Source organism: Somniosus microcephalus, chromosome 15 (genome assembly GCF_052327205.1).
Source record: "Somniosus microcephalus isolate GS21.2 chromosome 15, FLI_Smic_1.0, whole genome shotgun sequence".
In the NCBI taxonomy this organism is placed as follows: Eukaryota; Metazoa; Chordata; class Chondrichthyes; order Squaliformes; family Somniosidae; genus Somniosus; species Somniosus microcephalus.
The window spans coordinates 63,746,420-63,772,965 of NC_141001.1; the positions used below are offsets into that span (position 1 = coordinate 63,746,420).

Consider the following 26,546-nt stretch of genomic DNA (forward strand, 5'->3'; position numbering starts at 1 on the left):
TTGACAGTTCTGTACCCACAGAACTGTCAAAAGTATGAATGGGGATCACATTTAAAAACACACTAAAACATTAAATACATTTTTTAAAAACATTACATATTTAAAATTAATTAAAATGACATTTAATTAAATATTTTAAACAGAAATTTAATTCTTTGAAGAAAAAAAATTAAATGCATTTACAGGGCTAAAAATAAACTTACCTTTTTGAAGAGTATTTTTAATTTATAAATGAGTGATAAAAAAAAATAGAAAAATAAAATTTTAAGTCTTACGCTGGTAAAAGCAGGCCTTACGCATGCCTGAAACCGGCACTTGCGCAGCCCCTATGGGTGCGTACACATCCGTAGGGGGGGTCGCAAAATCCGGCCCTATGTGTTATATGACATAACACCTATTATTATGACACAATTTATCCTTCAACTAAATATGAGCAATACTATGAAAGATTTGCTGGTCTTAAAAGGCAAAGAAAATGGTTTTATGATGGGCTTTTCTGACCTGAAGTCAGAAATTTACAAGCAGTACAATGGTGCTCAGATTGACCTCACGGGTTTACAAGAAACCTATTTAGGCCATTTCCCACATTGGCGTTGAAGGGACAGGCAGAGTTAATAGTCAAACATCACAGCTATGCTTCAGACCTCACACTCCCCATGAATAGTGCCAAGAGATATCTACCAGTCAAAAGCTTGTCATTTGAACTTGCATATGAACAAATAATTCAAATTTGCAGAACTTTTAATAAAGGTTGATTTAGCAACAGGCACCAAAGTCCTTCCCCTGCAATTTCCTGTAACGTCATTAGTCACTATACAGTACAGTACAGTATGCAGAGACATGTTTGAAATCTAATAAAAACAATGCTCCTCACATGCAGGAAGATGTCTCGGAACACTTTGGAATAAAAAAGAAAACGATATTGCAAGCTCCAAGAATGGGAACAGGTTCAGTAAAATGTAAAGAAGATTTTTTGAACTTGATATTTTATTTTGGTTTTCTCACACGAGCCTCATTTTCCAACCATGAGGCTGGGTCAACAACTGGTTCCAAGTTCTCTGCTAATGGCATCTTTGAACGAGCTTGTAGGTGCGGGAGTTGACTTTCTGATCTTACCTCTATCTCAGCACGATAATTATTTTCCACTCCCTAGAAAGTGGAGACACACTGAGACTGGAAACTCACTAAAAGGTGAAATCTGAGGACTGACCCGACTCCCCTAAATTTAGTAATTTTGTAGAATCATAGAATTTTACAGCACAGGAGGCCGCCATTTGGCCCCATCACACATGTGCCCTTTCCTGAAACGCTTTCTTCTCTTCAAAATATTTATCCAATTCCCTTTTAAAAGCCATTACAATTTTGCTTCCACCATAATTTCTGGTAGAACATTCCATGTCCTAAGAACTCTCCATGTAAAAGTTTTAGCCCAACCTGCAGCTTCATTTTTTTGATGCTGATCTTAAATTTATGCCCTCTGGTTGTCAATTCACCAACCAGTCAAATAGTTTTCAAAATCTCTCAATTTTCAACATCTCAATTAGATCTCTCTGAACCTTCTTTGTTCCGATTAAAAGAGCCTCAGGTTCTATAATCTGTCCTCAGAAGTAAAGCTTCTCGTTGCTTCTGCAAACTCTCCACGGTTTTAGCATCCCAAATAAGGCTTTCAATAAAGTGTGTAGGTTTAGCTTTGCTTTTGTTGTCTTTGTTACTTTTTAAAATCTAGGATCCCATATGCTTCTTTTTTTTTATAAACAGAAAGAGCTTTATCGGTGTCCTCCCACTTTTAAAATGTCATGCATCTGAACTCCTAAAGTTCTCTGCTCCACTACTCTTACCATTTAGTGTGTATGTCTCATTCTTCCTCCCAAGATGTATTACCTCACATTTTTCTGCATCAGATTAAATTTAATGTCTGGTTGTCCAATTTATTACCCTGCCTGTCCTCATAATGTTGCTTATTGTCTTCTTCACTGTGTCAATAAACCAATCGTTGAAGACTGAATTTTAAATTATTTGAGTTAACACAAAGAAAAACAACATACTTTGGACAGATTAATCTTGAATATCCTACCATAGAGGTGATAGGATTGTGCCCACAATTCCTCACAGCCAGCTCAAACAGGAAAGGAGGTAGGCAAGGACCCCACAAATAGATTCAAAATTTTAACGAAGGAGATGAAGCAAATCAAAAATAATTTACCTAACACATAAAATTGATATACTCCGAATCATGTTAGTAGCTGAAGTGAAAGATGTAGAAAGTTTTACGTTGGAATAGGGGACAGAGATACAAATCAAACGTTCAGTTACGAGTTTGTATTTCGATCAGCTTTCCCCTATTCTACCATAAAATATTCTGCAGTGTAATGTCAGTAATATTCCATAAAGTCCAAAGCTAAAACTTTACATTAAGCATTGAATCCTTGCAAATTAGTCAATTTCAAGTATAATGAATCCCTTTAACAAGAAACATCTGTCTTCCACAAAATGTCTTCACATTTGAACTAGAAATACTGGTTAGAATTTTCTTTTGCATAATTTCTTTCATATTTATTAGTGGATGGGAACTATTCTCAAGTATATTCTTGAATAAGGTTATCACTTTCAAATTTGATGTGGTTAAGTAGATTCTGAAATAAAATCATGCAGCATACAAAATGGAAGGCATGTATATATAACTATATAATGTCAATTATAAACCTGGAAAAAATAGGGCAGCAGTATTAACTGCATACTTTTACGTGATATACAAGTTATCAATTTCATGAAACAATTTTCACATTCCAAGAAAATGGCATCATATTCTAATTAGGGGAAGTATTTTTTCTTGGAATACTTTTTGGAAGAGAATATTCAAAAAATAAATATTTTATACCCATCTTATACAGCAATTAGTACTTCACTATCTGTAGCTACATGTACCAGACCACAAGGGAGTATAGAGCAATACATGAAACATTATGATGATTTATATCCCAATTGAAGAGTAAAAATAATTCAATTGGAATGTTGTTACTCTGGAGTTATCATGTTTAATTGTGGGATAAAAGTCTATCCTTACAATGTATCCTCCATTAATGGGAATGAGTTTAAACAAAAAATGAAGTAATTTTTGTTCACTTAAAAACCTTCAGTTAAGTTGGTTGTTTACAATTACTTTGAATTCTGGCTCAGAATTTTAAATGTGAATATATTGCAATAAACTCAAATAATGTGCAATTTAAATAAATATACATCAAAACATGGAATTAGGGCATTTCTCGAAATTCAAAAGGAAAAAGGTAAGTAACAACCTGAACAAATAAATGTCTACATCTAATCTACAACTACACAATCTCCAAATACAGAAATAATATGGGCTTATTTTCTTTTCATTCTGCTCAAATGCAATTCTGTATGCAAACTCACGGCAGTTACGTACTTATGCAAATTTCTTCCCAAGGATTTTATAAATGTAAAACCGGTCACAATGAGAATGGTATGTACTGGTGATCAAATACTCTACAGAACATAATGGTTCCTGAACTAGTTCCAGGAATACAATCATCCATACAGAGTTGTAAGTCTGGGTTGAAATGGTGGTATGAAAAATTTCACAGCTTGATTTGGATATTTGACTGTACTTATTAGTTGCCTCGCTCAGGAGATTGAGTGAGCGAAAGAGTTCACAATACAGTCTGTGTCTGTGGAGAAAATAGACCTCTTGGCCGACTTGCCTTTTCTCATTCATGTTGTTTTTTCATATGAAAAAGGGGTTGTGAATTCAGTAAGCTCAGTATTTGTGATTTGTCAATCTCTTCTGCCTCCTCTCCCAGTTAGCGTTAACAATTTTCAGTTTTTTATAAATGGTATAGCATAATGGTGATTAAGGGCATCATGGGATCATGTACTCAATGTTTGACAAATTTAATAGAATTTTGTTTGAAGAAGTAACCAATTGGATAGCTAAAAGGAATGTTTAGATGTGGAGTATATGGATTTTCAGAAGGTGTACAGGAGGTCTGCAACAAAAATTTGGGCATATAGTATAATATGAAATGTAGCAACATTGAGACAGAAGGATTGGTTAACAAACAGAAAACAAAGGGTTATGATTAATACAAAAGCAAAATACTGTGGATGCCGGAAATCTTAAATTAAAACAGAAAATGCTGGAAACACTCAGCAGGTCAGGCAGCATGTGTGGAGAGGTCAGGCAGCATGTGTGGAGAGAGAAACTGTGAAGAGAAAGGTCGATGACCTTTCATCAGAACTGGAAGAAGTTAGAAATGTAACAATTTCAGAGTACAGAGCCAGGGAAAAAGGGAGAAAGAGGATAGAACAAAAGGGAAGGTCTGTGATAAGGTGGAGGGCAGGATAGATTAAATGGCAAAAGGGGTGTGGTAATGGGAAAATAAAGAAACAAAAGATGGGTCCACAGGAGGTGTAAATGGCAACAGCAGAGCCATGACCAGCACCTGCTGTCTGAGAAAATTGGGTAAGTAGTTATGATCTGATGTTGTTGAACTCAAGGTTGAGGCTGAAAGGTTGAAAAGTGCCTAATCAAAAGATGTGGTGCTGTTCCTTGAAATTGCATTGAGCGGAATGATTTAAGATCCTGGGAAAAGAAGCAAAGAGGAGGGTTCATAAAGGTTTTTGAAGTTATGATTAACGTGTGTTGCCTGGATTGGGAAAGGTTTGAAAATAATGTACCATGTGGTCAGTGCTGGACCCATTTTTGTTCTCAGCACATAAAGATGATTTGGACTTGGACACTGGGAGCATGATATTAGAAACTGATGACATAAAAATAGGGATTTGCTAAGCAGCAAATCAAACTGTAAAAGAACATAGGAGAACATATTAACAGAATGGGCAGACAGATGCCATATGCAATGTAATACCTGCACTGAGAAGTCGGAAAATAAAGAACTTGAGGATAGGTTTAAATGGAAAGATCCTGAAAGGTATGGAGCAACAGTGACATCTAGAGGTTGAATTTTATAACTTGTTGAAAGTGTGAGTGCAATAAGTAATCAATAAGGTCGATTGCATTTTTGGTTTTATAAATATGGGCACAGAGTAGAACAGTGAAGAAATAATGACAAATTTGTTTGTAGCAACAGTTCGGCCATAGTTAGAGAAATATGTGTAGTTCTGGGCACCCCATAAAAAAAAGGATATCAAAGCCCTGGACAGCAGAAAGTATAGATTTACCAGGATGATGCCAGAAATGGGGAACTATTTATGAGGACAGATTTGAGCTACTGGGATTGTTTCCACTGGATTAAATGAGGCTAAGAGGAGAGTTAATAATAAAACATTTTTTAAAATTATGAACGGATTTGATAAGGTGAATACGGAAAAATATTTTCTCTGGTTGTTGAGTCAGTGATAAGGGAGGTCAATCACTTCAACATTGCCACTGCAAGAATGAGCAGAGGAGAATTTTTTTTAGATAGAGACTTGTTCGAGCAAGGAATGGTTTGTCATAGGGACTGGTGAGGCAGAGAGTATTACATGCTTCAAGGAATAAATGGTTACATATCTGAACATGGGGCAATGGGGAAACATCAGGGCTTTAGGTTTTAGGTTCCTGCAGCAAGAGCTAACATATACACAAAGGGCTGACTGGCCTCCTTCTGCTATAAGCTTCTACGATCCGATGGCACCAACACTTTGTGCGCATCTATGCAATGGTGTTGGTCTGCAGCTTCAGAATGTCAGCTTTTTGTCTTATCGCCTGAACATTAAAAAAAGCTCCAAAAATTTAAATTTAGAGCATTTCTTTAAAACTCATTTGTCTGGCATTTTAAAATCTGTTTCAAGTCACTTATTTAACTCAGTGGACTTTAGTAGTGCACCTTTGCCATTATATTGTAGAGAATTTGAGCAACATAAATGTTTTTTAAATAACTAAAAATACAAACACAAGACAAAAGCGAAATACTGTGGCTTCTGAAAATCTGAAACAAAAACAGAAAATGCTGTACTGTAAATACTCAGCAGCTCAGGCAGCATCTGTGGAGAGGGAAACAGGGTCAACGTTTCAGGTCAATGACCTTCCGTCAGAACTGAAAAAAGTTAGAGATATAACAGGTTTTTTAAACAAGTGCAGAGGCAGGATAAGGGGGTGGGGAGGAAAGAGCAAAAGGGAAGGTCTGTGATAGGGTGGAAGGCAGGAGTGATTAAATGATAAAAGGGATGATGGTGCAAGGTAAAAGGAGATGGTAATGCAACAAATAAAGGAACAAAAGATGGGTCTAGGGGAGGTGTAAATGGGAATAGCAGAATCATCAACAGATGCCATCCAAAAAAACAGGGGCGGAGGTTATGATCTGAAATTGTTGAACTCAATGTTGAGTCCGGAAAGCTGTAAAGTGCCTAATCGTAAGATGAGGTGCTGTTCCTCGAGCTCATATTGAGCTTCATCAGAACAGTATAGGAGGCCAAAGACAGAGAGGTCAGAGCGTGAGTGGAGCAGAGAATTGAAGCGACAGGTGACCGGAAGCTCGGGGTTGTGCTTGCAGACTGAACAGAGGTGTTCCCCAAAGCAGTCATCCAATCTGCGTTTGGTCTCCCCAATGTAGAGGAGAGCGTATCGTGAGCAGCGAATACAGTATACCAAATTGAAAGAAGTACAAGTAAATTGCTGTTTCCACTGGAAGGAGTGTTTGGGGCCCTGGACGGTAGGAAGGGAGGAAGTAAAAGGGCAGGTATTACATCTCCTGCGCTTACACAGGAAGGTGCCGTGGGAAGGGGAGCGGGTGTTGGGGGTGATTGATGAATGGACCAGGGTCTTGTGGAGGGAATGGTCCCTGCCAAATGCTGAAAGGGGGGGGGGGGGGGGTGGGGGAGATGTGTTTGGCGGTGGGATCATGCTGGAGGTGGCAGAAATGGCAGAGGATGATCCGCTCAATGTGGAGGCTGGTGGGGTGGAAGGTGAGGGCTCGGCGAAACCTAGCATGGGTTTGGGAGGGAGGGGAAGGGGTGAGGGCAGAAGTGTGGGAAATTGAGCCGACGCGGTCGAGGGACCTCTCAATCACCGTGGAGGGAAATCCTCGGTTCAAGAAAAAGGAAGACATATAGGAAGCACTGGTGTGGAAGGTGTCATCGTTGGAAAAGACGTGACGGAGACAAAGAAACTGGGAGAATGGAATAGAGTCCTGACAGGAAGCAGGGTGGGAAGAAGTGTAGTCAAGGTAGCTGTGGGAGCCAGTGGGCTTATAGTGAATATTGGTCGACAGCAAGACATACTGATGCATCAAGGTTGTAAACCACATAATGAAAAGTAGTGGTGACAATATCTAATTCAGCTAGTCCCTAATCTCAGCCATACTGTGAAAGATTCTTAGTGTTACATAGAGTTACAGAGTCTACAGCACAGAAACAGGTCCTTCGGCCCAACTGGTCTATGCCGGCGTTTATGCTTCACACAAGCCTACTCCCACTCCTCTTCATCCAACACTATCAGCATATCCTTCTGTTCCTTTCTCTGTCAAGTCTCTCCCCCCTTTCTATATAAATTTCTTCATTTAAAAAAAAAATTCTTCTGATGCCTTGTCCACCTTGTTAGTCTCCCTGGTAAATACCTGGTAACTATTCAGTAGTTCTGCCATTTCACTGTCAATACCTGTGAGTTTATCTTGTGCATCCCTTAGTACCCTGTCCCATACTGATTTTCTTTTGCTATTTTTGTGTTTTAAATACTTTATTTTTCTTTTTATATTCCCTGATAATTTAATTTCATAATTCCTCTTCGCTTTTCTATTTGTTTTTTTGACTTCTTTCCTAACCTCTTCATAGCTCCTTTTGTTGTCCTCTCCTTTATTGTCTATGTAATTAGTGTATGCCTTTTTCTTCAGTTTCAAGTTTACCCTCATCTCTTGAATCATCTACGGTGTTTCATTATTGGCCGGTTTATTCTTGCTTTTGAGTGGAATATATTTCTTCTGAACTCTACTGATCACCTTTTTAAATATTTCCCACTGCTGTTCTAACTGTCAATTTTTTCCAGTTTACCTTCCCCAATTCCTCACATTCCCATTAAATTAACTTATTTGCAATCTATTACTTTGTTTTTCATTTTACTTGCGTCTTTCTCAATCATTATTTTTAAATCTTATTATTTTACGATCACTATTGCCTAGATGTTCCCCTACGCTTAGTTCTCTTATCTGCCCTGGTTCATTTCCCATTACTGGATCCAGCAGTGATTCCTCTCTGGCTGGGCTTCTGACATACTGTGAAAGAAAGGAGTCCTGAACACAAAGTAAAAAAAAATCCATTCCCTTTTACCTCTTCTTTCCAGTTTTTTGGGGGGTAATTGAAATCTCCCATAGCTTTGCTTACATATTTCTTCTTCCACTTTCTTTCTATTAGGTGGTCTGCAGAATACCCCGATCAGTGTGATTCATCCCTTCTTATCCTTGATCTCAATCCAGATGGATTCTGTTTCTATCTTAATGTTAATTATGTCCCTTTTCCCTACTGCCATTATGTTATCTCTAATTAGTATAGGTGCCCCACCCACCTTCTGCCTTGCCTATCCTTTCTAAATACATTATATACTCCAATATTTAACTGCCAGTCCTGTGCTTTATGTAGCCATGTTTCAGTTATCCCTACTACATCAGGATCTTTGCTACAAATTATTGCCTTCAGTTCCCATGTTGTTATGATGCTGTGCACATTGCTGTACAGGCAATTTAGTTTGTTTGTATGTCCGGGGAGTCCAGAACCAGGGGTCATAGTCTAAGGATAAGGGGTAAGCCATTTAGGATGAGGAGGAATTTCTTCACCCAGAGAGTGGTGAACCTGTGGAATTCTCTGCCACAGAGGGCGGTGGAGGCCAGTTCATTAAATATATTCAAGAAGGAGTTGGATATATTTCTTAAGGCTAAAGGGATCAAGGGATATGGGGAGAAGGCAGGGGCAGGGTACTGAATTTCGATGATCAGCCATGATCTCATTGAATGGCGGAGCAGGCTCGAGGGGCCGAATGGCCTACTCCTGCTCCTATCTTCTATGTTTCTAACCGTTCTTCTCACTTTATTTTTAACTGTCATTTTATACTTATGCTCTATAACTTATATCTGTTCCCTGAGCGCTTATATCCCCCTTATTCCTTACCCTGGTCTGACATTTTCTCTCATTATCTTTTTCTTTTATTTTCAGGTTTATGTTATTTCTGCCAGATATTTCTCCCCACTTCTTACTGGTTCAAAGTCCAATCCACAGCCCTGTAAATTTGTGGTGTTTCAGCACCGGGAGCCAATGTAGGTCAGTGAGCACATGGGTGATGGGTGAACAAGACTTGGTGCGAGTTAGGATATGGGCAGCAGAGATTTGGATGAGGTGAAGTTTAGAGTGTGCAAGTTGGGGAGCATTGGAAGTGTCAAGTCTGCAGGTAACAAAAGCATGGGTGAACATTTCAGCAGCAGATGGGCTGAGCGGGGTGGAGACAGGCAATATTATGGAGGTGGCATTGGCGGTCTTGGTGATGGCGAGGATATAGGGTCAGAAGCTCATCACAGGGTCAAATAGGATGCAGAGGTTGCGAACAGTCTGGTTCAGCCTCAGACAGTGTCCAGGGAGGGGGGTGGAATCGGTGGCTAGGGAACGGAGTTTGTGGCGGTGACTGAAGACAGTGGCTTTGGTCTTCCCAATATTTAACTGGAAGAAATGACTGCTCACCCAATACTTTTTGTTGGACAAGCAGTGTGACAAATCAGAGGCAGTGGAAGGGTCAAGAGAGGTGGTGGTGAGATAGAGCTAGGTGTCTTCAGCGCAGATGTGGAACTTGACATTGTGTTTTTGGATGATGTCACTGAGGGGCAGCATGTAATTGAGAAATAGGAGGTGCCAAGGCTAGATCCTTGGGGACTCCAGAGATAACGGTACGGGAGCGGGAAGAGAAGCCATTGCACGAGATTCTCTGGCTACGATGGGATATATAAGAAAGGAACCAGGCGAGGGCAGACCAACCCAGTTGGACAACGGAAGAGAGGCATTGGGTGGAGGATTGAGGTCAACCATGTCCAAGGCCGCAGACAGGTTATCAAGGATGAGGAGGGATAAGGCACCACGGTCATACTCAGATAGGAATAATTTGTGACTTTGGTAAGGGCCGTTTTAGTGCTGCGAGGCTGAGTGCAGAAGTTCAAACATGGAGTTGCGTGAAAGATGGCTCGGATTTTGAACAAAGTAGATAAAGAAAAAGCAAATAAAATCAGTTCAAGAGTTTAACATCAGACATTTATTGCACCCTTTGCTGCTCTCTTCCAACTCAACACACATGAATTCATTGCCTAATGGCTGTTGTCCACTCCTACGCCTCCAACAATATGTTGGTAATTTATTGCAACAGGAATTAGAAATAACTGCTGTGCAATCTGCCCGTTGTTTGATATTTCTACCTCAGGTATTCCTGACGCTGGAAATTTATACAGAAGGAAAAAGACTTCATTAAGTTTAAGGTAGGAACTTTAGGTAGTATCATCTGTGAAGACAAGAAAAAGGGGTCATCTTTCTCTCCACTAATTATGCCTGATTGATAGCCAATTTTAATAGCATTTTCTGACAATTTGAAAGGGTAATTTTTATTTCTTTCTGCTCAGAATCATGATATAAGCTAAAAACATTTGGACTGAATACTTATCCAGTTGGCCTGCCAAACACCACAAGGCAGTTACACATTGTCATTTCTACACTATTCAGTTGGGCTTACCTGTTGGATAAATTTTGGCCCAGAATTTGCGGTCAGCGGCGAAGCAAAGGTATTGGCCGCTGGCCCCGAAGAAAGCTGTGCGGTGAGAAGTTTGCCTTTTTCGATGTGCAAGCGATTGCAGTGCAACATAATGGGGAATCCCTAATGTGAATTACTGTAACGTCAACAAGCTGTCTAAGCAGCCAATCACATTGTAGAATCCTCACAGACAGGGAAGCAGGAAATGAGAACCTGCTTTTATTCTGTCTTTTTAAAAGTGAGCAAAACAAAGATTGGGGCTCTCATGGGGATAAGGTAGAAACTAAAATAAATACAGTATGAACACATTTTTGAAAAATGTAGAAACATTTTTTAAGTTTCTTAAAAATTGTCATTCTTATAATATTTTGACACTCCACAAAATTTAAATTAGTTTTTCAAAGCCATAACTTGATTAGCAGTCAATACGCTGCTAAAACCCCAGTTACACCAACAAGGCCTAACATTTAATGAGGCATTTAACAGGGATATTACCGCAGAAAAGCCCAAGTTTTGTCAGTGTCACTGATTACTCCGATTGCCAGCGATTGGGTGTGGGGGGCGGTGCACAGCATAGCCAGTGTCGGAGCAGTGAATGACTGAACGCAATTTCATGATTACCGCGTTTAGATGCGTATGCGCAACATCCTGAAGTTGCAGTCAGTTTCAAAGCGGTAATAACGGCGAATGCTGTTAGTTCCCCGTTATTACCCACCACAAATTCCAGTCCATTGTATTCAATGCACCCCCAAAATGTACCATAAGAACATAAGAATTAGGAGCAAGAGTAGGCCATATGACCCTTTGAGCCTGCTCTGCCATTCAGTGAGATCATGGCTGATCTTCAACCTCAACTCCACTTTCCCGCCCAATTCCCATATTCCTTGATTCCCCTAGAGTCCAAAAATCTAGCTCTCTCAGCCTTGAATATCGTCATCGACTGAGCAGCCACAACCCTTTCGGGTAGAGAATTCCAAAGATTCATAACCCTCTGAATGAACAAATTCCTCCTCATCTCAGTCTTAAATGGCCGACCCCTTATCTTGAGACTATGCCCCCTAGTTCGAGACTCTCCAGCCAGGGGATACAACCTCTCAGCATCTACCTTGTTTCTCCCCCTCAGAATTTTATATGTTTCAATGAGATTCACCTCTCATTCCTCTAAACTCCAGAGAGTATAGGCCCAATATGCTCAATCACTCCTCATCGGACAACGCTCTCATCCCAGGGATCAATCTAGTGAACCTTCGTTGCACTGCCTCCAAGGCATGTATATCCTTCCTCAGATAAGGAGACCAAAACTGTACACAGTACTCCAGGTGTGGTCTTACCAAATCCCTGTACAACTGTAGCAAGAGTTCCTTACTCTTGTACTCCAACCCCCTTGCAATAAAGGTCAACATGCCATTTGTCTTCCTAATTGCGTGCTGCACCTGCATGCTAACTTTGTGTTTCCTGTACGAGGACACCTAAATCTCTCTGAACACCAACATTTAATAGTTTCTCACCATTTAAAAAATATTCTGTTTTTCTATTCTTCCGACCAAAGCGAATTACCTCACAGTTCCCCATATCATGCTCCATGTGCCACCTTATTGCCCACTCATAACTCGTCTATATCACTTTGCAGAATCTTTGTGTCCTCCTCACAGCTTACCTTCCCACCAAGCTTTGTATCATCAGCAAACTTGGATACATTGCACTCGGTCCCTTCATCTAAGTCATTAATATAGATTGTAAATAGCTGAGGGCCAAGCACTGATCCTTGCGGCACCCCACTAGTTACAGCCTGCCAACCAGAAAATGACCCGTTTATCCCTACTCTCTGTTTTCTGTCCATTAACTAATCGTCTATCCATGTTAATACATTTCCCATGAGCCCTTATCTTGCGTAGCAACCTCTTATGTGGCACCTTATCGAATGTCTTTTGGAAATCCAAATATACTGCATCCACTGGCTCCCCTTTATCTACCCTGCTTGTTACATCCTCAAAAAACTCTAATAAATTTGTTAAACACGATATCCCTTTCATAAAACCATGATTTTCAAAGTGCCCTGTTGTCACTTCCTTAATAATGGATTCCAGCATTTTCCCGACAACTGATGTCAGGCTAACTGGTCTGCAGTTGCCCATTTTCTCTCTCCCTCCTTTTCTGAATAGCGGGGTAACATTTGCTACCTTTCAATCCGCTGGGACCGTTCTAGAATCTCGGGAATTTTGGAAGATCACAACCAATGCATCCACTATCTCTGCAGCCACCTCTTTTAGAACCCTAGGATGTAGGCCATCAGGTCCAGGGGATTTGTTGGCTTTTAGTCCCATTAGTTTCACAGGTACTTTTTCTCTACTGATATTAATTATTTTAAGTTCCTCACTCTTACTGGTTCCCCACTATTTTTGGTATGCTTTTTGTCTCTTCTACTGGGAAGACTGATACAAAATATTTGTTTAAATTCTCTGCCATTTCTTTAGTCCCTATTATAATTTCACCTGTCTCAGCCTCTAGGGGACCAACACTTACTTTTGTTACTTTCTTCCTTTTTACATACTTGTGGAAGCTCTTACAATCTGTTTTTAATATTTCTTGCTAGTTTACTCTCCTACTTTCTTCCTTTTTATCAATTTTTGGTCATCCTTTGCTGGCTTTTAAAGCTGTCCTAATCCTCAGGTTTACTATTCTTCGCAACATTATAAGCCTCTTCTTTTACTCTAATACTATACTTAACTTCTTTAGTTAGTCACGGATGGATCACATTTCCCCACGGATGGATCATTTTTCCAGTGGGTTTTTTATTTCTCAGTGGAATGTATATTCATTGAGAATTTTGGAATATTTCTTTAAATGTTTGCCACTGCTCATCTACCTTCATAGCTTTTAATCTAATTTCCCAATCTACTTTAGTTAACTCGCCCCCATACCTATTTAATTGGCTTTATTTAAGTTTAAGACTCTCGTTTCTGACTGAAGTATTTCACTCTCAACTCAATGTGAAATGTTACCATATTATGATCACTCTTCCCCAGAGGATTCTTTACTAGGCAATTATGAATTAACCCTGTCTTATTACATAATACAAGATCTAAAATAGCCTGTTCCCTGGTTGGTTCCATGACGTATTGTTCCAGGAAACTGTCTCGAATGCATTCCATGAACTCCTCCTTCAGACTACCTTTGCCAATTTGATTTGTCCAGTCTATATGAAGATTAAAGTTCTCCATGATTATTGCATTACCTTTGTTACAAGCTCCAATTATTTGTTGATTAATACTCTGTCCAATGGCATAGCTACTGTTTGCGGGCCTGCAAACTACTCCCACCAGTGTTTTCTGCTCTGTTATTTTTTTTCTCCACCCATACTGATTCTACTTCCTGATCTTCCAAACCAAGATCCTTTCGCACTCCTTTTCCATTCTGCCTGTCTTTTCTAAACTCCACATACCCTGGAATATTTAGTTCCCAACCTTGGTCACCTTGCAACCACGTCTCTGTAATGGCTATTCGATCAAAGGCATTTATTTCTATTTGTGCCACTAATTTGTCTAGCTTGTTACGAGTGCTTCGTGTATTCAGATAATAAAGAGCCTTTAATTTTAACTTTTTACCATTAGTCCCTGCTTTCACCTTATTCGTTGATGAACTTTTACCATTAAACTCTTTTGCCCTTCCTGTCACACTCTGCTTCTCCTTAACCCAAATCGCTACACTGCTCCATTGCGTTGACTTTTCTTTTTGAATTTCTACATTTCCCCTCACCTAACTCCTTCCGTCTTCCCCCCCACCCCCCCACCATCACGGCACCCCCAATCCCCACTTTTTAGTTCAAAGCCCTATCTACAGCCCTAGTTATTCGATTCGCCAGGACACTGATCCCAGCCAGGTTTAAGTGGAGCCTGTCCCAACCTAACAGCTCCCTCTATCCCCAGTACTGGTGCCAGTGCCCCATGAATTGAAACCACTTCCTCCCACACCACTCTTTGAGCCACACATTTAACTCTCTGATCTGCTTGTCCCGATGCCAATTTACATGTGGCTCAGGTAACAATCCAGAGATTATCTTTGAGGTTCTGTGTTTTAATTTGGACCCTAGCACCTCAAACTCTCTCAGCAGAACCTCATTCTTAGTCCTACCTATGTCCACATGGACCACGGCAACTGGATCCTCCTCTTCCCACTCCAAATTCTTTGCCAGCTGCGAGAAGATATCCTTAACCCTGGCACAGGCCAGGCAACAAAGACTTCGGAACTCCCGGTCACGGCTGCAGAGAACAGTATCTATCCCCGACTATACTGTCCCCTGCCACATTCCTTTCCACTCCCCCACTTAAATGGCCTCCTGTACCATGGTGACGTGGTCAGTTTGCTCATCCACCCTGCAGAATGCCCTCATCCACACAGGCAGCAAGAACCACAAACCTGTTGGGTAGTGGCAAAGGCCGAGGCTCCTCCAGCACTGTCCCCTTACCTGCCTGAGTTGCAGTCACACACTCCTGTTCCTGACCACTTGCCAGACCTGTACCACTACCTAACCTAAGGGGTGTGACTGCCTCCTGGATCAAAGTGTCCAGATAACTCTCCCCCTCCCTGATGCCCTGCAATGTCTGCACCTCGGACTCCAGCTCAACAACTCTGAGCTGAAGTTCCTCAAGATGCAGACATTTACTGCAGACGTGTTTGTCCGGGATCTCGATGATCTCCACAAACTCCTACATACTGCAGTTGCAGCATACCACCAGCCCTGCCGTCCCTTTATAACCTTGTTTTATTTATGTAGTTAATTAAAATTTATATATTCAATTAACTTAGCTTATAGTTTGGTTTTTAACGAATTACTCGATCTAATTTAAGTTATGGGTAGATGAAATTAAATATTTACCAGCAACACAAAGCACTACAAGTATTGGAGGCAAAAAGCAGCATGTCCTTCCCCCTCTGCAAAAATTCCCACTCGCTCCAAATTCCAAAGTTTAACACTCGGTTTAGAAGCACTCCATTTAAGATCACTGTGCAGACCACTCTATTTATTACTTTACATAAAAAGTAACAGAAACACATATCATCTGAACATTATTTTCAGTATAGATTTTCTCAAACTTGATAAGTATTTAATCTATATCCAGTGTTCTTAGATTAGAGATTTCAGTTCACAGAAATATTTTTGACAACTAATATATCACTAGATTTATAGTTTATATAGTTTACTGTAGCAGATGGCTGTGTAAAGGATGGAACAAACACCTACACAGTTTAAGCCCACCATCTAGTGGAGTGAATATAAATAGCAATTCCATCTCAGAGAAATCAAAAATCCTCACAATACTATTGCATTATTTTTTATTTAGATCTCCCTTTACTGTAAATATCATGATAATAACCTAGAAAGGAAACGCAGAACTAGTAGATGAGTCACAGGAATGCATAGACTCAAAATATCTCAAAGTTTAAAGTGTTAAAGAAACTTAAAACTGAAATTTCAATTACACCCCTTTCCTTCAAGTATCGCATTTTCATGCAACTGCCTTTAATAGAGAGGGTAGACTACCAAGACTATGGATTGCTGTACAACATTGATAAAATGGATATCCAGCAGGACACACTCTTGCTATGATACAACGCAGCCATAGTCAGTTTCCTTGCCATTTCATTTCAGTGTTGGACCCTGGTGATTTCAAGTACAATTCAAAAATAGTTAGCTATGTTTGATATATTGGTATTCATCCCCAGAACTACTTCCATTTTTTTCTAAAGTTAAAATCATCAGTGCTGGTTGATATGTGGTAGCTCCGTTAGTACAACTGCTGAAAAGGGTATAATCTTAGTCTCACTTTTCAAAGAATCATACAGCACAAAAGGAGGCTTTTTGTCCCATCGTGTCGATGCCAGCTCTCTGAAACAGCTATCCAATTAGTCCCACTCACCTGCTCTTTCCCCATAGTCCAGCAAATGCTTCCTTTTAAAGTATATATCCAATTCTTTTTTGACAGTTACTATTGAATCTCTTTCCACCACCCTTTCAGGCAGTGCAATCTAGATCCCTGTTGCGTAAATAAAAAATATCATGTTCCTTTGATTCTTTTGCCAATTACCTTAAATCTGTCTCTTCTGGTTACCGACCCTCCTGCCAGTAGAAATAGTTTATTCTTATTTACTCTTTTAAAATCCTTCATGTTTTGAAAACCTCAGCTAAATTTGCCCTGAACCTTCTCTGCGCTGAGCAGAGCAATCCCAGCTTCTCTAGTCTCTCCATATAACTGAAGTCCCACATCCCTGGTACCATTCTAGTAAATCTCCTCTGCACCATCTCCAAGGCCTGGACATCCTTCCTAAAGTGTGGTGCTCAGAATTGGGCACAATACTCCAGCTGAGGCCTAACCACTGATTTATAAAGGTTTAGCATAACTTCCTTGCTTTTATACTCTATGGGCAGGATTTTCATTGGGCCGTGGTCGGGATTGGAGGTGGGGGGGGGGGGTTAAATTCCCAAAATCAGGGGGCCCGACCCCATCCCAGTTTCAAAGGAGGTGGGGACCCGCCCCGCACCGGGACCCACCTATCTGAGGCGGGATGGGATTAGTGCCAATTAGCTGCCTGTTAACAGGTAGTTAACAGGCAGTTTTTAGCCTAATCCCTATTCTTAAGGTTGAAGTGTGGGATTCCCAACGGCTCCAAACCACGCCAAGTTAGAGGAGGTGGGCCGTCGGGTTGAAGGACTTGGAGGGGTCAAGATGTCGGTGTTCAGGTGAGTGATGTGTTCATGAGTGCAAAGGTAAGTGTGTTTGGTGTGTCTAAAGTGATTAAATAAGTTTTACATACCTTTTCAGCCTTCCTTCCTTTAGGTCTCGGGAGTCCCTCATCTCACCGGCACAGAAAGCAGAATGGCTGCGAACTGTCAAAAGTGACAGCCTGCAGCTTTCTGTGCAGGAGAGATTTCTAACTGAGTCTGTGGAAGACGGACTCAGGTTAGAAGTAAGACTGTCAGTGTTTGACAGCTTCAAACAGCTGTGAAACGCTGATATTTCATCTGTCAAAACTTCTTGACAGATGAAATTTCAGTCTGCGACGTCACCTGTTGCCGGGTGGCCGTTAATTGGCCGCTGGGCGGGCTCAACAAGGTCAATCAAGTTAAAATCGTGTGGATTGGCCGCATCTCGATGGAGGTGGGACTACAACCCCGAAAGTTGTAGTCCCACCTCCCACCCAACTCCTCCATGAAAATCCTGCCCTATGCCTCTACTTATAAAGCCCAGGATTCTATATGCTTTTTAAAATTAAAACAGCTTTTTCAACTTGTGCTACCACCATCAAAATTTGTGTATATGAACCCCTAGGTCTCTCTATTCCTGCACCCGCTTTAAAATTGTACCATTTAGTCTATATTGCCTCTCCTTATCCTTCCTTCCAAAATGCATCAATTTTAAGTATCATTTGAACTTAAACAAGTTTCACTAGTTCATGGCCAGTGTTGAGGTGGGAAGAAAAGAAAAAACTCAACCACCTTGCTATGTCCTACAGAACCTCGCCAATGGCCCAGAACTTGCTGGAGAATGCCCCATTTGTTATATTTTTTTCCTTACCCTCAGATCGAAAAAAAATTTGTGCCACAACGTGCTGGAAGTGCGAGCTGATAATGGCGCAGCGGGGCATCTGGGACCTTGGTGAATGACGGGTCCAACAGTCTATCTCCTTAACCAATTAGATTTAAGGATGGAGAAAAAAACAGAGGAACGATCGAGAGGAAATAGGGTGAATTAGAGTCAAATCGAAGAGAAATAAAGAGAGGGAAGGAAAGATTGGATTAAGAGGGAGAGAAAAACAGAGACAGAAGGAAAAGAAAACAAAATTAAAGAATTTAAATTTTAAAAACCTTTAAGAACAATTTACTGCCTGTAGGAATGAGACTCCACAGTTTCAATTGTTCCTTTTCTGGGATGGAGAGGTTGTGTGGCATTGCAGGAATATAAATCTCATCATTAAAAGGGTGTTTACATCGTTAAGTACGAACAGTAACTTTCCGCAGCAAGTTTAATTTGTTTTAGCAGCGCAGTTGCAGCAATTTCTTTAAAATCATGGGGAAGTTCACTGCAGTTTTCGTGAGGCTAATGGCGGAGCGGAGTAAATTGCCCAAGCGATATGCAACTCATGGGGTATCTCTTCCCCGCCACAAATTTCTATGTTATTTACACACAAATAACAGCACGCGTATTAAACTCGCCATTATTTTCCCCAGCAAATTCTGGCCCATGATAATTATGAACACAAACCAATTGCTGGCACAGAATTCTGGTATTTTACTGTATTCTTCCTTTAAAATGTTTACAGAAATTAAACATAAATTAGGTTTGTTTTTAAACTAGTAAAAACATAATCTACCTCACTGACCCACTCTCTGGGTGGGGTTTCATCCCGTTGCTTCGATCCCATCTAAGAGGAGCAGGCTCCATTGTTGGCAAGCCAGTGGCTGACGTGGTTGTTGTCCATGTTCCTGTATTTCTTCTTAGCTGTCCAGTTGGTAAACTTCTCCTCAAACGCTAAGTGGAAAATAAAAGAGGTTCAAAAGTGAACTGAACAAATAGAGTTAGCTACGAACACCAACTTTATTAGAGTGTATAGCTACACCATGAAATTGTACGATGCAATCTCGCATGCAATTCCAGTCACATATCATGGGGAGATTGAGCAAAAGCCAAACACTTCCACAGGAGAAACGATAGGAAAATTGGAGACAATCATTCCCAAGCAGCTGTCACCGATGGTGAATAGCCAAGGGAGATAACAGGGAAAAACATCAGAAAATGGAGTTCCACATCTTGATTGTGACAGAAATCAGCATTAAAAAATAATTTTTGGTGTTAACAATCTTTCAGTTCGCCTACTCTACAATCCAGCAAGGTTGCAAAAATAAATTCAAATTCTAAAATAAAAAAATGATGCAACAGTTCTGTGTACTTTCTGAAAAGTAATTGTTATACACAACAGTTCTACAAGTCTGAAACTTTTAATAATGTAGAACATTTTTGGTGAATCTTTGGGCTAAGCAGTATATCGCCGATCCTTCATCGTCGCTGGGTCAAAATCCTGGAACTCCCTACCTACCAGCACTGTGGGAGTACCTTCACCACACGGACTGCAGCGGTTCAAGGCGGCGGCTCACCGCCACCTTCTCAAGGGCAACTAGGGATGGGCAATAAATGCTGGCCTTGCCAGCGACGCCCAGATCCCATAAACGAATAAAAAACATTTAAAAAGTGAGGAATATTAGTCGTAAAGAATGGAAAATGCTACCTATTCATCACTCAGTGTGTGTTAGATTCATGGCCAAGTTCCCTTAAATCTGCCTCAGCAATACATTTAAACTTTAACTTCAGATGAGCACTTCCACTACACCAGAGTGCATATTTCCACTTCCTCAATCAACTATACTTACTGTCTCTCTCCCTCAATGAAGCTGACAATTTAGTTCCAGTTTTGTACACTTGAATCCACATTTACTAGAAACCAGGTTAAGGCTTCCAAAATTAAGAGAGGGACGGTGAAAGAAAAACCCATCTGTTATTACCTCATCCCTTCATTTTCTATTTTTTTTTAAATAATGAAATTTCAGGTGAATAAATATGAAAATTAGTATTATGTTTATTTGAAACAATGAATTTCAAACTGAAGCTAAACAGGTTAGTAAAAGGACGACTGGATTTTAAATTAAACAATGCCAGTAGCACAAAACAGGTTGATAGTGAATCAGTAGCCTGTGTTACACCGCAACTTGTTGTGTATGTAATATGTGTGCTACTTGAACCTATGGACAGGACTGCACTACTTGTAGGGCGTAGTGATACGCAGTACCACTCCTGGCCATAGGGGTATAAATAGTACTGTGGGTACTGATCTCCCCTCAGTTCCCGCCTGTGGGCATGAAGTAAAGACCTACGTGCAGTCCCTACCTCCAACCAGTAAAGACCTGTTTGAGTTATACGTTTAAGTCTTTGTGTTAATTGTTCAATACAATACACATACTTAACACTGGCGACGAGTCGGTTCGAACCCTGCGGCAGTTATTCCACGGCGGCTTCGTCCAAAGATAGGACGTTGAAGAGAGGTTTCAATCCTCAACACCCCACTCAAAACTGAAGGGCAGCAGAAATCCTGACAGCTTCCAGCGACTGGAAGCGACAGGCATTAGGACCCTGAAGCCTCCATAACCTCGTGGGTAAGCCAGAGCCCGGGAGGGAGCGAGCAAGAGCCGCGCGAGCGGGTGAGCCAGAGGCCGGGAGCCGCTTCAAGTGCGAGGCGCAGCGCGGGCCAGCGATCGGGACCAAAGATAAGGGCCGCACTCGGACTGAAAGGCGCGGCGGCTGCAGAAGCTCAAGGTGCGAGAGCCGCGGTGCACAGCGCGGGCTATCGATCGCACAGAAGATAAGGGCCGAGAGCTGCTTCGGTCGGGAGCCACTTCGCGATCCAGCGATCGCATCCGCTGATAAGGGCCGCACTCGGGCGAAGATAAGGGCCGCACTCGAGGGCTGAAGGGAGACGGCGTCGGGGGGACGGGTGAAGACCGCCAAGCGCGGGAAAACCGCCATTTTGTGGGTGGAGGACGACGGCAAGAGCGGGAAGCCGCCATCTTTGATAACAAGTAAAGAAAATAAAATCTGAGAAATTGCAAATCTACAATGCCTAAACACGGGGATATTAGCACCTTTGATAGTGACCTCGAAGATTGGGCCATATATGTTGAAAGAGTAAAAAATTATTGTAAGGCCAATAAAATTCGTGACCAAGATAAAGCTCTAACATGATTAAATTTAATGGGTGCGAAGACATACGGGCAATTGAAACACCTGTTATCACCAGATGAACCGGCGGATAAGACGTTCGATGAGATCGTTACTGTCCTGAAAGATCATCTAAACCCCACGCCGCTGATGCTAGCTGAACGATTTAAATTTTACGACAGAAGGCAGCAACAGCATGAAAGCAATGCTGAATATTTGCTGGAATTGCGTAAATTAGCGAAATATTGCCAGTTTGGAACGGGACTGACAGATGCACTACGAGACAAATTTGTGTGTGGTTTATTTAAACAGGATACACAAAAGCGACTGCTCGAGGAGAATGAGCTGACGCTTGAGAAGGCGGTCACTATGGCAGCAGCACACGAAGCCGCAGCGAGAGGCACGGCAGTAATGCAGCTACGGTCACCGGAGCTCAGTGCACACAAATTGGGTGTGAGTTCTGGCAAATGTTATCGTTGTGGAAAGACAACGCATGATCAGAACCAGTGTTGGTTTAAAAACCAAGAATGTAGAACTTGTGGTAGGCTTGGACATATAGCTAGAGTATGCAGGTCAGGGAAGAAGACCAGCAACAAGAAGTCACCGCAAGGAAAATACGCAAAGGTACACAAGGTGACCGAACAGGAGTCCGATTCAGACGCTAGCAGTAATGAACTGGCTAGCTTAAGCTGTAATGAACTGGCTAGCTTAAGCTGTAATGAACTGGCTAGCTTAAGAGTACTCAACGCTGGTAAGGGTGCAGACCTCCAGACAATTTGGGTCACTCTTCAGATAGAAGGAGTCCAAGTAAAACTGGAATTGGACACTGGATCGGCATTGACGGTCATAAATAAGAAAGATTACGGAAAGTTATTCCAACATATTCCCCTACAGGATACGGGGATTATATTGAAAACATACACGGGGCAAAGAGTGTACCCCATCGGGAAAATAGAGGTTGCAGTGGTCCACAAGGGCGAAGACAGTCAAATAATGGACTTATATGTGATATCTGAAGGAGGTCCTCCACTACTAGGACGGGAGTGGATTAGGAAAATGAATATGGACTGGCATTTCCTACAAACAATAACGAGTGAGAACTCGGTGAAGATAGTCGGCCCAGACTCTGGAACGGATGATGGTAAGCCCAACTCGGGTGCAAAAGACAAAGTTTCAGCACAGAATTCCACTGAGCAACAACAACATAGTTTAACTGTGGATTCTGAGTCTGGCAAGTCTACTGATGTGCCCATTTCGGAGGGACACCGGGCTCGAACTCAACTCCATTTCAAACTACAACAGCAATTAGAACAAATGCTTCGCCGTTTTGAGCAAGAGATGAATGCGACGAAAGAGTTCTTTGATATAGAGTGGGAACATCTGGAAAGACAACAGAAGCAGCTGCTGGAGCAAATGGAGCAGGAGCACACAAAACGTCTGATGTCAGAGGAGTTAACGGTCAGCCAACTCCTGCATATGCTGAAGGACAGGACTCTGAAATGGGAAAAACTTGAACACGAACTTCAATATTCAAACGAAAGGGGTTCGGAGCTCTCAAAGGTTATTGGAAGAGCTGAGGTGGCAACACAGACTGAGATGACTGCAACAGAGCAGCCCTTGGATGCCAAAAGTACGCTGACTCACGTCAGCGTAGAACAACAGACCGCTGAAACAGCTGCTCCGGTAGAGGGATTGAATAGTCCGATCAATCAATCTCCAAAAGAAGTTGAAGTAGTAAAATCTCAAATGAGGTCATTAGTAAACGACTTGCTGAAAGCCCAGAAAAAGCTGGATGAAGAGGTACGCATGAAGAAGTCTCTTCAGGAAAGATGTCTGGACTTGGAACAAAAGCTGGCTAACGCCCAGCTGGGTATGGAGGAAAGAGAAGACCCTCTCGCTGGCCTAGATCAGGACGACACCGAATATTACTATGTCCTGTCCTGCCCAACTTGTAACTTCGACTCCCACCATACAGAAATCATGGAGGGGCACCGAAAGTCTACGGAACATCGGGAGAAGGTGGCTCTACTAAGGAAAAAGGAGGAAAAGAAGGAGGAACTGCGCATGCAGCTGGCAGCTGACAGTGGAGCCCAGAGAGTCTCCAAGAAGCAGAAAAGGAAAGGTCGAAACAGAAGATGACCCATCTGAACCATTATTACCTCTACCAGATCACACACGTGGTCCCTCCGAACGGAGCCAATTCAGTTCGGAAGTTCAAACTGTTAAATCCATGGAAGGACTATTGAATGAGTCACTCCAGCAACGTGAACCGACTACACCACAGAGATTGAATCTGTGAACTGTTTTCCGCAGAGACTGAATCTGTGATCTGTTTTGACATGAAGTTATCTATGTATCTATGTTATTCTGTTATGTAAACCTGAAGTTATATATGTATATATGTTATTACGTTATGTTAAATGGGGAGATGACTGTAAAGCTAAGAAGGGAGGAATGTTGTGTATGTAATATGTGTGCTACTTGAACCTGTGGACAGGACTGCACTACTTGTAGGGCGTAGTGATACGCAGTACCACTCCTGGCCATAGGGGTATAAATAGTACTGTGGGTACTGATTTCCCCTCAGTTCCCGCCTGTGGGCATGAAGAAAAGACCTACGTGCAGTCCCTACCTCCAACCAGTAAAGACCTGTTTGAGTTATACGTTTAAGTCTTTGTGTTAATTGTTCAATACAATACACATACTTAACACAACTGATTTCCATTGACTTCAATCGAAAAGAAAAACAGGCTGCCGATTCGCTATCAGCCTGTGTTGAGCTACTGCTGTTGACCAATTTTACTCCCACTGTTCCTTCAACAGCATACAATGTAACTTGGCACTGCTTACAAACATGACATGTAAATGATATAGATCTTACAGGTATGTACTTATGATCATTATCACAAATTACTAGTATTGTTTGGTGGGAATGGAACACTGCCCTTTTTGAAGTTTCTGGCCACAAATTTCATGGAAAACAAGAAATCTTTGAAGTGCAATAAAAACTCTGATAAGTACAGGTGGTGAAATATGGTCTTTGCATGCTGCCTTGCAAGCTATTACTAACATTCTGCAATTATCAACTGCCTTTTTACCATTTGCTCAACTGATAAATTAGCACTTATTTAAAAATAACTGCACAGCTCTTGCAACTGTTTACTGCCAGCTCTTTGGAGACCAATGCAAATGAGCAGCTTCAAAGAACATACATGTGTATGAACAAAATCATTCAAATTAACAGAAAAGCAACATCTCATATTCTGCTGTAGTTTTAGCACAATGGTACAAACAACAGAATTCCTGCAGGTTATGTCAAATCTTATGTGTTATAGTCATCTAACCTTTGGAAAAATTCTTTCCCCTTTATCCGATAAGTCCTCCATATCTGAACAGGGGTAAGAGTCAGAGAATGATGTAAGGGGATTCACTCTCGGTCTATGTGTATTAGAGAATGTGAGCTGTGATGCAATCAGGCTGCTGATGGTTCGCAGAGAAGAGGTGATATTGGAAGGGAGAGACGGGTCAGCAAGAAGGTCTGTAACCAGGCTCTGTGCCTCACCCATAACGGCGAGATCCACTCCACACCCATTACTAGAATTCTGCAATAAAGCACAAGATTATGACTTTGAAAATGTTCATAACATTTATTCAGTTACAGTATATTTACTTTTCTCTATTTGCACTTGGTTTGCAGGATTTCAATGTAATGGTTACAATTTGCTCCATCATGGCCATCCAAATCTTGCTGACAGAAGCTCATTGAAAACTATTACAACTACGTAAAATGAAACACTTTATAAGTATGCCTGATAAGTACAGAACACTGTTTCAGTATAATTGACAAATACATTAAAAAAAACTGGTATCATTCTCCATCCTTTTTAGCTGGATGCTTATTTGGATAATTTTAAAAATTTAATATTTTAATGTTAGTTTTAACTGCCTGTATAAATTATTCCATTACATCAGGCATCTCTCTGATACTGTGTGACATTTCATGTACCATATCCTACAGAAAGAAAAGCGTTTTGTTAAATTGTGTATTTCATTTCTTAGGAAGACACCTGTTTTGTTTTAAATGTTGTCTTAATGTTCATCTGTTGAACTGAAGAAAAGTCATGAATCATTTTTAGAATTTCTAATGACATTTTATTTAAATCAGGCTAAAATTAGAAGTGACCATTTTAGTTGATGTAAAATTAAATTGAGATACTGAGATTTTCCTATTCATGCACCCCACTTCCAAGCATTAGTGAGAAGAATTAGGAGAGACCAATATCACGAGGTCTCTCTCTCTCTCTCTCATTTGAACTCGAACATTTCCTGGGACCAAAAGGGCAGGGGTGTGAAGATCCAATCAGAAACAGAGAGTGGCATTAAATTGGCATACAAATGGCATTGTCATGCCTCCAGTATTGAAGATTGCACATGGATATTGGGTGTCAGATGTATTGGTAGTGATCTCAAAAATCTGTAAATGAGCAGCCAACAACTTCCTCAGATCCAAGTTAAGCAAACTTTTGCTGTTCTTTGGCACAGCAGGGCAGCACACTGGGGTCGGAGGACATTTGGCTCCTGTATTTGACAGCAGCCACCTGGCCAAAATAACCCTGTAAACACCTGTCGTAGCATAAGTTCAAAGAAAGAAAGAAGAAAGAATTTGCATTTATATACAGGGAACTTTGTGTTATCCGGAAGCTAACTGTCCGGAATGCTCGAGCCACCAGCAAAAATCAGGAGCCGTTTTCGTTAGGTTTTTTTTCTTCTCGTTGCTTTTTTCCTCAACAGTCAAGCTCTGCAAGGTCTGCTGAAGCTGTTGCTAAGCTACAGAGATGCTTGGACTGTTTAGAAGCTGTTACTAAGCAACAGGGTTTGTTGACAGATACGGAGCTCAAAAGCTTCCGTATCTTTCAACATTAGCGCTGGAGTGTCCGGCAGTTTTGAGGGAACGGCAACAGCTCGGTCCTGTCGGTGCCAGATAGCACAAAGTTTCCTGTATTGTCTTTCACGACCTCATGACGTTCCAAATAAAGCACTTTTGAAATATA

At 41.2% G+C, this 26,546-nt stretch overlaps 1 protein-coding gene across 4 annotated transcripts in view; it reads right to left on the reverse strand.

The window, feature by feature from the left end:
* The window catches only part of pde3b (phosphodiesterase 3B), a 324,393-nt gene that overhangs the window by 50,848 nt on the left and 246,999 nt on the right, over positions 1–26,546 (reverse strand). For all 4 annotated transcript variants that reach the window (XM_086007904.1, XM_086007903.1, XM_086007902.1 and 1 more), the window contains exons 3-4: positions 24,840–25,097; positions 19,100–19,257 (exon numbers count right to left, since the gene is read on the reverse strand). In XM_086007904.1, the coding sequence (XP_085864030.1) occupies positions 19,100–19,257; positions 24,840–25,097 (416 nt within the window). The remainder of the gene's footprint in view (positions 1–19,099; positions 19,258–24,839; positions 25,098–26,546) is intronic.